The sequence below is a fragment of the Amphiprion ocellaris genome, chromosome 2 (assembly GCF_022539595.1).
Source record: "Amphiprion ocellaris isolate individual 3 ecotype Okinawa chromosome 2, ASM2253959v1, whole genome shotgun sequence".
Lineage (NCBI taxonomy): Eukaryota > Metazoa > Chordata > Actinopteri > Pomacentridae > Amphiprion > Amphiprion ocellaris.
In genome coordinates this window covers 14,196,998-14,212,573 of record NC_072767.1, presented here as the reverse complement: position 1 = coordinate 14,212,573, position 15,576 = coordinate 14,196,998, and the positions used below count along the sequence as shown (strand labels likewise).

The window sequence follows — 15,576 nt, the reverse complement described above, 5'->3', positions numbered from 1 at the left end:
GTGAGAGATGAGCACAAGTTGTCACCCTCCAGTCACCTCTGTCAGCATCACCCTGAATCTCAGATCCATGCCATTCACACACACCAGAACTAAACTGTTTGCTGTCGGGCAAATACATACAAGCCCACAGCTCCACACACACACACACACACACACCAACACACACACACACACACACACACACACACACACATACACTAACACACACATTGGTTTTGTCACATCATTTTTGCGCTGCAGGCTTCACAGTGCCAAGAGAAATCTGTCACTCAGCGGATTCTCAAGGTCACTGAGGCAGTGCTGAGCTGCTGCAGCCACATGAACACTCACTACTGCATCCATCCAAAAACATCATCAGATCACCTTTCCCTCCATTGCACCTTCAGTAATACAGGAATGCGAGCCCTTGTTTATTTCTGTCTTGTGTTTTTTGGTTCATTGTCTAATTATGAGCCAAGCGCATACAAGGACGAATATAGTGATCGTCTGACGCCCCCTCGCGGCAGAGAGGCAGCACGTCATCCCAAACCCCTCTCATCCTCCTATTGTCTCCTCTAACCAGTAACTAATACCTCTGCCTATTTATATGACGGCTATGACAAAATCATATGACGCGAAACTGCCTCCGTAGGATGTTCGGTGAAATACGCATCTACACAAACCGCCCTGAAAAATATTTAAAAACAAAAAAGTGGAGCTGACTCACTCGATCCCTTCATCATAAATCATGTGGAATCTGTGGAAAACATGAATGATTGAGTGATCTTAACAAGCTTTATATTCAGCGCAGAGGGCAGAGGCTGCACAAAGGGGATCATTGTTGCCTGCAGATGCCCGTCAGTGCTGCAGTCGCTCTTTGAAGGTTCTCCAATCGCAGCGCATAGCGCCACCAAGGAGGGCGGGGTTTAGTCTCCCCCATCTCTGCTCCAAGCCCCGTTTTGGCACCGTGTCCCATTGACTAGACGGCGACGAACCGAGCGCAGCACAATTCATGGCGTCTCTGAACTCGGCAGCTGCGGAGTGGTGATGTCTGAGAGCGCGGCTGTGGTGGACTGGAGGAGCTAAATGATGCGCACCTCCAGGAGGTCACAGTTTGGACAGGTATGAGACCTGTGGCGCTCATGGATGTAGGAGCAGCAGATGTTTAGAGGATCTGGATGAAACTCAGTATCACTCTTCCATACAAGCACCAGGCCTGGCACACTGGAGCCCCACATGGATGGATGCCGCTGTAGGAGCTGTCCTCATGGAACACAAAGCCCGTGCTGGTGAGCATGCCTGCCTGTCCGAGTCTTCTGCTCTCAGGGAGCCTCTCCACAGCCTCGTCCTCCTGACAAAGTCTCCTCACTCGGACATCCCCTGGTCGCTTCGAGTCCCATCGCCATGAGGGGGACAGCTCGGTGATTGCCTGCACGGACCGGAGACCCCCTTTTTGGGCTTTTGTTGGCTACGCACCGGATTTATCTGCGCTGTGGGTTTCCTTTGTGTCAAAGGGCTTAACGCAGAGTGCGCGGAGGGCAACAGAGCGGGGGCTCCGCTTCACCCGCTGTTGCACACAGCTGCTCTCTTTGTGGCCGGGTAGTGATGGCAGCCGGCCGGCCGGAGGCGCAGGACCACCCGCCGGAGAACGGCTTCACCCCGCTGGAGCACCCGGCGCCCCGGCTGCTGCCGCACATCGACGGCTCCGTGCTGCCGTCTCTGGGGGGCTTCGGGAAGCATCAGAAGCAGCTCGTGGTCCTGACCTGGATACCGGCATTGTTCATCGGCTTTAGCCAGTTTTCGGATTATTTTCTCTTGGCGCAACCCAATGGCACGTGCGTGCAGCCCCTGGCCAACGACAGTAACTGGACCGTGACGTCCCCGCCGGTCACCGCCACCAGCGGCGCGCCCGCGCTGCAACTCAAAGGCAACGGCACCGGGGAGGGACACGGCGACGACAGCGCGCTGCTGTGCGCCTGTAAGGAGTGGAGGCTGGAGCTGCAGACGGGACTTAGTCAGAATGTGGTTACCAAGGTAACGAGTGAGCAGCAGATAGATCCAGTGTGTTATCTCTGAGAGAAAGAAAAAAACAGTGTTCACCATCATCATCGTCATCCTCACCATCCCTTCAGCTCCAGAGCCAGAACAGTGCAGAGTCTGAGACACGAGTGCAAACAGCTGATTGACAAGTTGCCCACTGACCTCAATATGAGAGGACCGTGTGTGTGGAGCATAGAGGAGACAGCAGCTGGTCGCTGAAGCTGCTGCATGTGTGTGATGGGGCTGGGTGTTACATTTGAAGTCAGCATAGCAACGCTAATGACTAGTTATGGACATTTTAGATATTGCACGATTGCAAATGGATGCTAAATCATTCCAAAACACCGATGCAGGGCTGAGTATAGGCAGCGAGCCCTGGACCCCAGACACGGAGCTGATCAGCAGCACTGATGCTGCTGATCAGCTCTTTTAATTACTTTTTTAAAAATTTGAATGCCACATTATGTGGAACTCCCTTTGATCACATTTATGTGAAATGACTTGAAGCTATGGGTTGCAGCTAAAAATTATGACTTAATAAATCAAGTTCGCAGCAGCAACACTGAATTTTTACAATTTTCATGCCAAAGAATTTTATGTACAGTGCATTAGTCATACCCAGTCTGTTGAAAAAGCTCAGTATATTCAGATGCCGATCAAGCAGATACAAGAAGACTAGTGCATCCCTGCCCTGAACTAGAGGGACTGTGTGTCAACTGCTGTAGGCTAATTAGCAGATTGTTTTTCCCCGAATATGCAAAACTAAAGCACAATAACTGTTGACATAAGAGCCTTCACATGCTTCCTAACCTAATTATGCAGCACGATCCTGAAGAGGATCCTTGTATCATCATACAGATGCAACCTTGGCTGCCTTAGGTCTGTGCTTACCGAGCATAGTTTATACATTTATGACTTCATTACCATACTGAGTACCAGGTAGTTGGACCAGGTACTATCTTAGAAGAAAATCTCTACACTTTGCATAGAGAGTGGAAGGAACAGGGGATTAATACATTAATCCTGCTTGCACTTGTGTGAAGTACAAAAATGTAATTATCAAATCTTTGCTTGGAATCTAAATTAAGGCAACATAATTTAGAAAAATTATGAAACTGTGGTCAATGCTGATGGGCTATAAATAGTGATCCCAGCACTGGCATGTGTGCATGAATAATATCTGCTTTCTCAAATAGCGTTGCTGCTAATAGCCTGTACAAAATAAACTTACACTGACTGCTCATCACCAGTGGCCATTTCACAACCAGAATCATCAGGCATAACCGATAATTGTCTCCCTCTACTCCCTCCTCTCTGCTGTTTCTGCACAGTTGGATGCTCAGCAGGGAGTTCTGTAAATTCCTGTTAAACACTAACACCGTTTTCAAACACAGCTTTATCGGTCGGCTGGGCACTTGCAGATACTTTCAGGGTTGTGCACAAACACAGAGTACACATCGTGCTTCCACATGTGTCCTTGGCTGAGTTTCAGATGCTGAGAGCTGCAGTGGTGTGTGCACTGACCCATGGGATTAGAGGCAAGAGTGGAAAACTATTGATTTCTGTTATTATAGACACGCTCCCACATTCCCACACATGCTGCTTGTTCTCTGTCTATCTCTCTCACACACACACACACACACACACACACACACACACACACACACACACACACACACACACACACACACACACACACACACACACACACACACACACATATACATGCTTGCGTTTTCTCTCTTTTACTTACAGGATGAACATATTGAATATTTTAGAAGCGTCCGTAGAATGTTTGCACACTCATCAGACTTCATGAATTATCAACACAGTGAGTCAGAGAGCGAACGGAGTTTGACAGAATTCTGATGAGAGAAGCCCACGTTTCTTTTTGTTTCTGTGCAGTTTTCATATTATAAGTGATTCGGCTCCTGATGTTTAATTCCCTTTTATCTTGTTGTGGGTGGATTTCTCTGAACAGTGTTCTAATGCTCCTCTCCCCTTCTTTCTTGTCTGTTTCAGTGGAACCTGGTGTGTGACTCTGCCTGGAAGGTGCACATTGCCAAGTTCTCTTTGCTTGTGGGCTCCATATTTGGCTACCTAGTGATGGGTGTCATGGCCGACTGGTGCGTTGCCTCCTCTGTTTCTGTTTTGTTAGTCTGAGAGGATAATTCCAGTTTCACAACTCAAATCGTAATTTTGTACTCTGGCCAGGATTTTACAGGTTTTTAAAAAGCAAATGAACTGCAGGGATCTTGGAATACAGAAACATGGCTACAGAACAGTCCAATGTGGCAGGAAACATGAGCAGGCAGACAGGCTGAAAGCAAACTTCCAGGATAGCCAAACATATCAGGAAATGAAGAGAAGAGGAAAAAAATATTACCCAAACACCCACCCAAATGTCTTTTACAATTTGCAGACTCGCTTTCTGCTTCAACATTTAAACACCATCAGTAGTGTGGCCTGTACAGGACTAATACTCAGATTAGTGCTCTCACTTTTAGTTTTACCTTCAAATAAAGTGGTTTAGATTATCTTAAGAGTGCTTTCTTTACAACCTTGTTCTTGCTCTATTAGACATATCTCTTCAGTTAACTTTGAGAAGACAATGTTGTCATAACCAAGGATGCTAAATCAGCTCACCCACATCACACAGAACATATTTTCTCACCACCAGTTGTATCTAACAGTACAGTTAGATGTGGGTGTCTAGGTTTTGAGATATTAGTTTCTTGTATTTGTGCCTTCACCTCAATTAGAGAATGGACTTTTTATGCTGCTTAATTAGCAAATTATTAATTTCTAAAATTAAATAGCATTTGTTAATTGACACAAGACTCAAAGACAGACTGAGGCTGATGTGAAGGTCAGTTGTTTTGCAAGTATTTGGTTCTAAACCAAAATTTGGACAAATTTAACCTCTGACTGTTATGTGTAAATATATGAAGCAAATTCACTTGCCCAAATACTTTTATTAAATAGATATTTTATAATAGATATGTTAGAAATTTTACTAGGTAAGCCACAGTTACTGGTAGCACTTTATTGTACGTCAAGGAATCAACAAAATCATTAGAATTCATCGTCTTGGGACAGTTGATGTCTGCTCTAAATTTCATGGCAGTCTGTCTGATATGTGATATTTGTCGACATATTTCAATCTAGATCAACACATAAACTGTCCAGACTAAAACTGTTGCCAGTCAAGGTGAATTAAGTTGTGGAGTAACAATGACGCTGTTTCTGGAATGAGATCTATGGATGGCATTATTGGCCATCTGGTCAGATGATCCAAACTGAAATATCCCAGCTAATATCAGATGGCCAATAATGCCATCCACGGATCTCATCCCAGAAACACCATCACTGCCACTCCATAATGCCATACTGGCAACCGTTTTAGCAGGGACAGTTTGTTAGTAGTTTTGAGGAACTATCTGCAGTGAGAAAATGTCTTTTGTATTTGGACAAACTGGCCCTTTTTGTGAAATTCATTGTGATGTCGTCTGTAGTTTGCGAGCCACCTGAGCTGCATCGTGGGAAAAAGTCCCTGCATTGTGTTAGGGATCAGTAACCATGGAAACAATGTAAAGAAATATGCAGGCCAATGAGTCCTTAGCCCTGACCTGACCCACTGGCCTACTGGCCCCTCTTAAACCAGGAAGTCCTCAGAGTCTGCAGGGAACAATGAGTGCAATGATCTCTTTCACTCAACTACACATCAGAAATTTTCCCCCCAGTTTGTGAAAGTTTTTTAAAAGTCTTTGCTGGTTCTTTTTCTTTCTGTCTCGAAGGTTTGGTCGACATCCGGTGTTGATTCTCTCGGTGCTTTTCATGCTGGTGTTTGGTCTGAGTGTTGCCTTCTCTGTAAATGTCACCATGTTCAGCACCTTGCGCTTCTTTGAGGGTTTCTGCTTGGCGGGCCTCGCTCTCTCCCTCTACGTGCTCAGTAAGTACAAGCTTTCATCTCCTCTGTCTGCTTTTTTTTTTATTTATTTCTGCTTTCCTGCTCCTGGACTTCCCCATTCTTGCTTTGCTTTTTACTGTGAACAAAAGGATCACGTGTACATTCTTTTAAAAAAATTTTGTCCTTAATGTTCGCATCACATTAAGAAGGTTGGTGTCTGCACCTTGGATATTATCATTCAGCTGTTGCCTTAGCACTTAAAAACAGTCATATTTCTCAATAGGTAAGGTGAGAAATGTTTTCAACAGCAGTCATTGCAGCTAAAAGGCTAAAAATGTCAGTAGATCTTATGAATAAAGGAGACACCAGTATATACAGTTATGTACAGTATACACTCCCTGCCATATTATTTGTTTATTCTTTGTTAAGATCTGTTTACTGTATAGGGATAACAAATCCCCTGTATGAGATGCTCAGGGACAAATTACACAGAAGCAAAGGAATCAATAGCAAGCCACACTGTAAAGTCAAGACTTTGGTTTCTAGAGGTGTTCTCAATCAGTGATAGTGATTACAGTACACAGCAGAAGTGAGTACAGTCCTGTGCAATATAACTTCAATGACACAACTAAACTGACACCATGAACAGTGCACTAGCTGCAGATGGTCAGATGGTCCGGTGCTTAGGGCTTGACACAGCGGCTATCAATGGAAATCAGAGTTTCTGTAACGGCTCCGACAGTATGAAGGAAAGTGCATAAAATCAGCCTCTATGAACAGCATCCAAGAAAAACCATACACAAAATTATAAGATGAAACTATAATAAAGAACATGAAAAGTCGCTTGATAAATACTGGGAGCACATTATTTGGTCAGATGAGACCAAGATCAATTTGTTCGGGCCCAGATGCAGTCCAGTGTGTTCGATGTGCCCAAGACGACCACATATAGTTCTGACAGTAAAGTATGGTGGTGGGAATGTGACGATACGGAACTGCATGAGTCTGAAAGGTGTTGGGGAGATGACATTTATAGATGCACCATGGATGACTGTGGATATATCAACATAATGGTGCCTGTATAGCTCAACAGGTTAAGCGGGCGGCCCGTGTACAGGGTTCGATTCCGGCTTGCAGCCCTTTGCTACTTGTCTTCCCCCCACTCTTCTACCTCCTTTCCTGTCTAGCTCCACTGCACCTATCAATAAAGCCAGAAAAGGCAAAAATATATATATATAAAAAATAATAGAAATAATAAAAAAGAAGAGAAATACTCCAATATAATAACTAAACAAATGGCATTTCAAAGTAAAAGGTAGAGCACCACCACCCCCTCTAGCGAAGAGCACCAAAAAAAAAAAAAAAGTCTCTCCAGCAATTTGATATCTTTAATGCTGAGGAAGACTGAGTCTATCATCAAAAACAAAGATGACATATTAAGTATTTAAAAAGTAAAAAAATCAGATTCTCATTATTGACAGTAAGTTACTCACTTATGCTGCATTGAGTTCCTACTGTAGGGCCTTTATACAGTAAAACTTAATTGTTGTTTTTTTTTTTACATGAGAGCAAATACTCTACTGTTCAACTTAGAAATAACACAAATATTGAGAGGTGATACAATTTACAATCATCTGACGTTTAAATGATTCTGTACAGGGGTGGATTCACTTTTGCTGTGTACCGGACAAATATGAAATGCTTTTTTTCTTAAGGTTTGTGGCAAAATGGTCATGAGACCTCATCATTTTGGTAGGAAAATGCAAAAGTAGGTTTGTTCCTTCCCCTCCCCTTTTAAATGTTGTCTTCGCGTCCCTATGTAGAAGAGCCACTGGTCAAGGTGGTGAAACTGACACCAAACTGGCTGATAACGATTTCATTTTTCCAGAGAATGTCCTCGCCCTCTTTGCATTCTCCACAGCCCCCTCTCCTCACTGCTGTCCCCCTCTCTCCTTCTCACCCTCTGTGGGCCTCTTCTCTCTCTCAGGCCACAGTGAGTAGTCATACATTATGCGTGAAGCGAGGGCTGACTTTGAGCTTGGGCAGCGGGGTGGGTTTTGTACTTCTCAGCAGGGGTTCCTGATAAATCTCAGCTGAACTGTTTCTGAAAACAAACAAACAGAATGGATGCCCCTGAGCTGTCTGCCAAGAGACTCCAGAGAATTGGATTTAATCTGTGATGTAGACAAAACACAAATAATGTCGTATTTTGAGGCCTTTAATTCTAAGTGACGCAGCTGTGAGTATGAGAGTGGAATGGGATTTATTGTGAAACTGCTGGTAAAAGATGAAGATAGCACTAGTTCCAGTTACAAAGGGTTACTGAGATCAATGATGTTGATTACCATTGACTTTAAACACAGAGCAACAGCAGTTACAAAGAAAGTTGCAGTGACTGTATATAGACAGTTTTAATATATAGTGCTGCTGTATAAATGAGTTTTTAATCTATCTACAGATTATTTTACTACGTATTCACGATTTCTGTGACTAATACTGAGATTTAAACTGCAAATATTTTGTCTTAGCATGAACTTCACGTTTGTGTTTGTGTATCTGTGTATCGTTGTTCATTTCCTTTAAATTTTTCCTTTATAAAAACAAACATTCCATGAGAAGTAAACCTGCTTGGTTTTCCGTAAAAGAATTGACCAAAGTTATATTTTTAGAATATTTGACATGAATCTATATTATCTACATTAAATTGGGATCTGTATTATTAAGAACAACAACCACCAACCAAGTCACATAGTTTGGGGCCAAACTATGTGACTGATTCATTTCATTTCCTCCTCTGTCACTACACATACAGACGCTCTCACTCACACACACTTCAGTCATGTTTCTCCTGTTCTTACAGTCTGCTTGCCAAGAAATGATCCTGAAATGGGAGGCAGTTTTTCTATATTTTACTTGTTCGTGTGTTCAGAGTTGGCGATTGGATAATTAGCTGTGTGTGCGCTTCTATGTGTGTTTGCCGAGAGAACAGATTGTCTGCATACACTTTGAAGCGCAACAAAAAAAGGTGTTTGTGTGAGATGTAGATGCATGCAGTAGGAAGAAGAGCCTCCCTGCTCCAGACTGGTTGTCTTTGAAGTGAACTCTTCCTGTAACAGTCTATGACACACTGTTATCTGGGTAAAAACCTGTATGCACACAGTGAATCATGAAGGTCCTGAAAGACACCCTCAGAGACTGAAGACAAACTGTACAAACACATGAGCGGCATGGCAATAGCACTCCATTTGCAATTTTGCATTATTACAAACAGACTGGACACTGAATATGACATTTCTCACTACTGTACCTTGTTTCTCCTTTTGCTGTTGGGCACCAGAGGTTCAGTAGTGGCCCTGCAGGACAGAAACAGTACAGTCAGTGACTCACTGTTTTGTTCACTCTGTAATCCAGCTCATCAGATCTAAAATGAAAAGAAATGACTGCAAGGTTGAAGTGCTGTCCTTTCTCATCCATACTGAGTGAACACTGTACTGTTTTCTCTTTATAAACACAGTCACCATTATTTATTCCATTAGAGCAGGTCAACAATCCCGTACAGTCAAACAAACAGTTTACATCTGCATCATTTGAGCTCTGCAGCCTTGTTTAAACATCTCAGTTTTAAGGAGACAAAAGTAACTGGAAAAGAGGGATGAATTTTGGTTTATTGCAACAAGGGTTTTAGGAAGTCTGATCTCATTCCTACTGGAGAAATTAAGACTGGAATCTCCAAGCCTGTTTAAGCTGGTGATATCAGGTGTGATATCAGATGGCAACATAATTGAAAGAGGTCTTTTGTCGGGCAAGAAACGTAAGCAGTCTGGAAATCAGAGAGGCTGTGATTCTGCCAGAATTCTGTCTTATCATATTTGGAGGACAAAAAAGGACACTTTACTGTCCAAACTGTCTTTTTAAAATATCCATCAGAGTTTAAAGATCTATCTTCTGTTTCACCTTTGACTTACCATATTTGTGTGCTCAGGTTTTTTTTTTGCAGACACATCATTGAATCACATTAGTGTCCTCACTTTTAGTTTTATACCCAAAATGGTTTACAGAACGAGGATGAACTTGTTTACAATCTGCTCATTTCACTATTACTATTGTTGTGTTCCTAAATCTCACCAACTAAATTGGCAGTTACAATATTATCAGTTACCTGTAGAGGAAAAACTGCAAAATGAGAGCAGACTTGTAGTAAACAAGATTTTTCCTGCAAATGTTGTTATCAGATTCTTCTGTTCAGTTCAGATGCACAGATATCAACTACTTCCTTGGCAATGTTTTATTCAGGTCTATTCTTCAGCATTCTTCACCACTTGCTTGTGGTTTTTTGCCTTCAGTTTGTCGTTGAGGTCATATGACTGAACTAACCAGTCAAGACCGCTCCTGCTGGATCATAAAAAACTCGACGGTTGCTTCATCTGTATGTTAAGTGTCATTATCCTGCTCCTCTGTGTCTAAAAATGGGCTGGTGTTTACACCCATTATGGCTGTAAACACCCTCAAATTAAAACTGAAAGCCAGCATTTTAATCCCAAAGTCTTGTTTCATTTCAAACCCAATGAGCTGCACCAAAACAATGGGAAATGTCTCAGCATTCTACAACAGTATTGTTAAAAACAGATGCCGAAGCACAGTGGGGGCACATAATTGCAAAGTCTGTTAGACTGCTGAGCGGTAAATAGGTTGCATCAGGAAGGAGACTGCATACAAATGCAAAAATAAGTATGCACATGTACGCTGTATTATGGATGATTGTACAGTATGTATGTGTATGCGCTGTGGTTGCACTGTTCCATCTGTATTATCATGTCTATCTCCCCATAGAAATACTCTCTGCCTACCTTATCTTCCCCTCCTGTCACCCTCTGCCACTCTAAATGCAGTACTGAATTTCTGTTTCTAAATCCAGCAGCTCTCTGGCCCTATGCATTTTCCATCAAGTGCTTGCCTCCAATGTCCTCTACCCCATTCATCCCGCCCTCCTCCTCCTTGTCTCCCTCACACTACCATTTTATTACTACCAGCTCTCACATGCTCATTCGCTCATTTTCTTGAGGCTCATTTGAAATCTCTCATCGTTTGGTTATCTCTCTGCGGCACACGCTGCATAATAAACTCCACTGGAGCTGCCAGAGGAAGCTTTAGTTTGCTCTGCTAATGTCAATGTGTTCTTGTGTGTGTTTGTTGTGTGCATATTTGGTTGCTTCTACATGGGCTTATTAGTTTGTAATGTAGCACCTAGCTCTGGGCTGTCCTCTGGGAGCTGTTGGTATAGAGCTTCCTTCTCCTCGTGCTGTTTTCTTGTTTTTCTTTCACAGAATGTAATAACGTATTGCAAACATGACAGCCCACTGTGCACCCATTTCTGTACAATATTGTGTGGTAAAAGCTTAGGAGAGAACGTATACACAGCATCCAATAGAAGGAAGTACACTCATGTGCAGTATCACATGAATGTCATCCATCCATCCATTATCTATACACCGTTTAATCCTCATTAGAGTCATGGGGGTCTGGAGTCTATCCCTTCAGACTTAAGGTGAAGGGAGGGGACACTCTGAGCAGGACACAAGTCTATCTCAGGGCTACATATACAGACAAACAATCACATTCGCATTCACACCTATGGAGAATTTTGAACCACCAGTTAACCTCAGCATATTTTTGGACTGTGGGAGGAAGCCGGAGAACCCAGAGAAAACCCACACATGCACAGGGAGAACATGCAAACTCCATGCAGAAAGATCCCAGGTCCAGCCACTGTGCAATCCACATAAATGCCAAATAATAAAAAATTATATCACCTCATAGTAATTTCAATAGTGCTGCGATTCCAACATTCATCAGACGTCTTTTCCTGATCTTCAGTGACATCTTTAGTCAAAGAGCAACAATGTTTTATTTATTTATTTATTTATTTATTTATTTTCTTGTACACTATCCATGGAGTTTGATGTTGTACACTGTCCTTCTCACCACCTGAGCTGTCACAGGAACTGTGATTTTATTGATTACCTCCATCCACTGCAGCTCTGATTAGTGATATTGTGGTGCGTTTCACACCTCCTGATTAATACTGTGTTTCTACTTATTTTTAGTTGGTCACTGGTCTTCCTGTGTCCTTTTTAATATTTGTGAATTCTCACAATCATTTTTTTTAGTTCCTCTCACAGTTCTTTTCCATACTGAGCCATGTTGAAGACATGTGGTTAGACACAGTCTATAAGTCCAAAACTGAAGAAGATATGGTGTTCACAGCTCATTGTATAATCTTATTCATACAATTATGCTAAGTTTATATACAGGTGAATTCCATTTTGTTGCACTGAATTTCTACCTTGTATTTTTAATGTAGTTTTTGTAAAGTATTTGTTTTATATTCAAGTACTTGTCAATTCTAAAGTAATGCAGTTATTGAAAAATAATATAATTCAGAAATCCTTGACATTGAGGTGATATTTAACAGGTGTGCATTCATTTCTGTTGTAGAACGTACATAAAGGCTTGGGAGAGAATGTTTACAAAGATGTACCTCTAGCCTACTGAAATTCTTTCTTGAGAGTAATAAATATTGACCACCAGTGGCCTGGAAAAGAGGCTTTTCAGAGGATGTTTAGATTTACATCAGTTGCAACTGTTACAATGAGACACAGTGTTAATGTTAAGACAACAAAGTCTTAAAAGACATATCAAACCACTGTATTTCTTAGTTACATATCCAAGGTCAATATATTTCCAACAACCTCTGCTTCCTAAAAAGGGAGAAACAGAATGTTGTGGCAGAGTCATAGATCTTGATTTATATAATACTTAGAGGTTTTCAGAAATGATATTTCTATAAAAGCAATGATCAGAGATTTGTATGTGAAAGGCCTTAATAAATAACACAAACAGAATGATCATCTCACTGTGTAGTTTTACAGAGCACTTGAACTTGATGTTTGGATTTTCTGGCCAGTAAATTTTGTTCAGTCTCACTGATCTTACTCCACAAATTCTATCTACAGCTGCCAGTTGATTAGTACATTATCTCTCAACAAACAGGAGTATTTAGCAGCTAAAGACACAGATATTTCCCTGAGGACAGAAACACAGTTCCAAAATGCATCTACTGGATGTGTAAACACACAGCTGTTTGCAACCAAGCTTGCCATATCAACTTAAAGAGAGATGATTCATCAGTGTTTAGAACTTGTTTTGTAGCCCAAAGTGGTCACAAATGGATTTTTGCATGTTTAAGTCATGAAAATAAGGGCTTGAGACTTGACTTAGACCTGACTTTTGAAAGACTTGAGACATTGGTGAGAAAACCATTAGGACATTTAGAGTTTGACAGATTAAAAAAATGCTTTCCACGGTAAAAGACTTTTGACTGGCAATTTGTTCACCAAGACCTAACACTTGAACTAGACTGGATTGGAGACTTATGACTCGTACTGACAAACATCAGGTTTGACTTGAATGCATCTAAAAGATTTTAGTGCAGTTACAGCATACTGCAGCAGAAAAGTGGATTATTCTGCAGCAGTCATTTAACACGTTTATACAGACATTTGGTTCATTTTTCCCATAAAGTGGGTCAACATTTGAATCCATTGTACACGGTGTGAATCCCAGTAGACTTGCTGGAGCGACTGTAGCACACTACAGAATTTTCAGTGCCCCTTTCAAGCCTACAGGGGACGAGTGTTTGGCACTCAAAAGATTTTCACTGAATGAGGTTTACATGGGCCCAGAAGAACGGGACTGCAGTTGCTTTTACAGCAGTGAAACAAGGTCAGTATTGGTGCCTCTTCCTCTATGTCTCTGGTCCTCAGAGACTTGTAGGTAAAGACAAAGACACTAAGTATATACAGTATGTAACTCTCTCTGTGTGTGTGTGTGTGTGTGTGTGTGTGTGTGTGTGTGTGTGTGTGTGTGTGTTTGTGTGTGCATATGTGTGTGTGTGTGGGGTAGCTGAAGGGGATGACTTATGCTGACTCAGTGGGGGAATAGTGCCGTCATGCTGTGCCATTGTCAAACTTTCTGTTTCCCATCCCTCCCTTTCTGCAGAGTCATCCCCTCAGGCTGCAACAGAAGATTTTTTCATTATTGATTAATTCCGTTTAGTCTACAAAATGCCATAAATATGCTCCTCACACATTTGCAGAGCCTGTGACATTGTGTTCACATTGCTTTTTTGGTCTGACCATCAGTCCAAATCTATTTTGTACAGTTTACAATAGTATGAAACAGACAAAAGTAGATCTGCCACACTGTAGCAGCATCAAGTCAATTTACAGGTCAGTCTGACACCCCAAAGCAACCAGTTTACTGCAGCATTAAGTAAAGCAAAGTCACAAATCTTCACTCTACAGAGGGTGTTGTTGTTTGAAAATAACTTCAGTTATTCAGTCATTACCAAAAATGTTGTCAGTTAATTTTTCAACTAATTCTAGCCTCGATGCCAACACTTTGTGAATTTCCAGGACTCATGGGTCACAGAAGATGTACCAGTGTAAATTGTAATACATTATGCAATAATATAATTATGTTATCTTACAGTAATTGCATTGCTTGAGAGTTAAAGAATGGGGGATTTGCTCTTGTGCAAAATTAAAAACTAACAAATAAGATTTACTGTATTTTAAACACAGGCACCATAGTAGGAACTCAATGCAACAGAAGTCAGTTTGCCTTTCATTACTGAGAGTCAAATCTTAGATTTTCTGAAGAAGCCACATTCCCACACTTATGTTTTTATGACACACTCTGTCTTCCTTGACATGGAGGATACCAGACGTTCTGCTGTTCTTCAGAAAACTGTTTTTCCGGTTGCTCTTTAGTCGAGGCGTTATGTAATTCTGTTTATCTGTTGAAATTACCCCTACTGTGTTCTAATGGATTAAGTCAGGTGGCACACTTGCCCAGCATGCAGCCCCATATCATCACACTCCCACCTCCGTGCTTCACTGTCAGGATAATGCTTTCACTGTTGTAGTCTTTCCAATCTTCATGCCAGTGGGCTTGAAACCATCTGAACCCAACAGACGGTTGGTCACATCTGACCAGTCAGTCTTCTTTTCATGTCCTTTGCACTGTCTGAAATGTCTCAGCACAAACTCCAATTAGCATTGATAACCCCCTGGCTAGTCTAAAGCATTTCCAGAGGTACAGTGTCTAAGTAGTGCATTGTCTGTGGCATCATTTTAGGTAGATAGCTACTGTGGCTCTGATTAATGGTACTATGACTTGTTCTATAACTCCTGATTGTTGCTGCAACTGTGTGTCCACGGATTTTTGGTAGTACTGCATCGTTTTCCTTATATGCAAGTTTACCTATAATGGTAGGGAAAAGAACAGATTCACACAAACACACACTGATGGTGGCAGAGCTAAGCAAGGCACCTACCATTGGAAGCCTCTTGCCGTTGTCTTGCCTAAGTAGACTTTGGCACATGGAGGGGCAGGGAATCACATCACCAACCTAACAATTAATGGACAACCCACTCTACCCCCGGGGCCATGGCCAAAACTAAGTTCCAAGAGGAGCTAGTTTTGACAGTTTGCAGTGTATTTACTAAACGCCTTTCCACTGCAGGCATTACTAACTAACCAGTCTTTGTCGGACGTTAAATTCAATTCTATATTTAACAGGAAGC

At 41.9% G+C, this 15,576-nt stretch overlaps 1 protein-coding gene across 1 annotated transcript in view; it reads left to right on the top strand.

Annotated features, from left to right (window-relative positions):
- Positions 1-946: 946 nt before the first annotated feature.
- Positions 947-15,576, top strand: part of LOC111569887 (solute carrier family 22 member 23) — a 27,231-nt gene continuing 12,601 nt past the window's right edge. Inside the window, exons 1-3 of the mRNA XM_023272316.3 lie at positions 947-2,013; positions 4,042-4,145; positions 5,817-5,971. Of these exons, the coding sequence (XP_023128084.1) occupies positions 1,585-2,013; positions 4,042-4,145; positions 5,817-5,971 (688 nt within the window). The 5' untranslated portion in view covers positions 947-1,584. The remainder of the gene's footprint in view (positions 2,014-4,041; positions 4,146-5,816; positions 5,972-15,576) is intronic.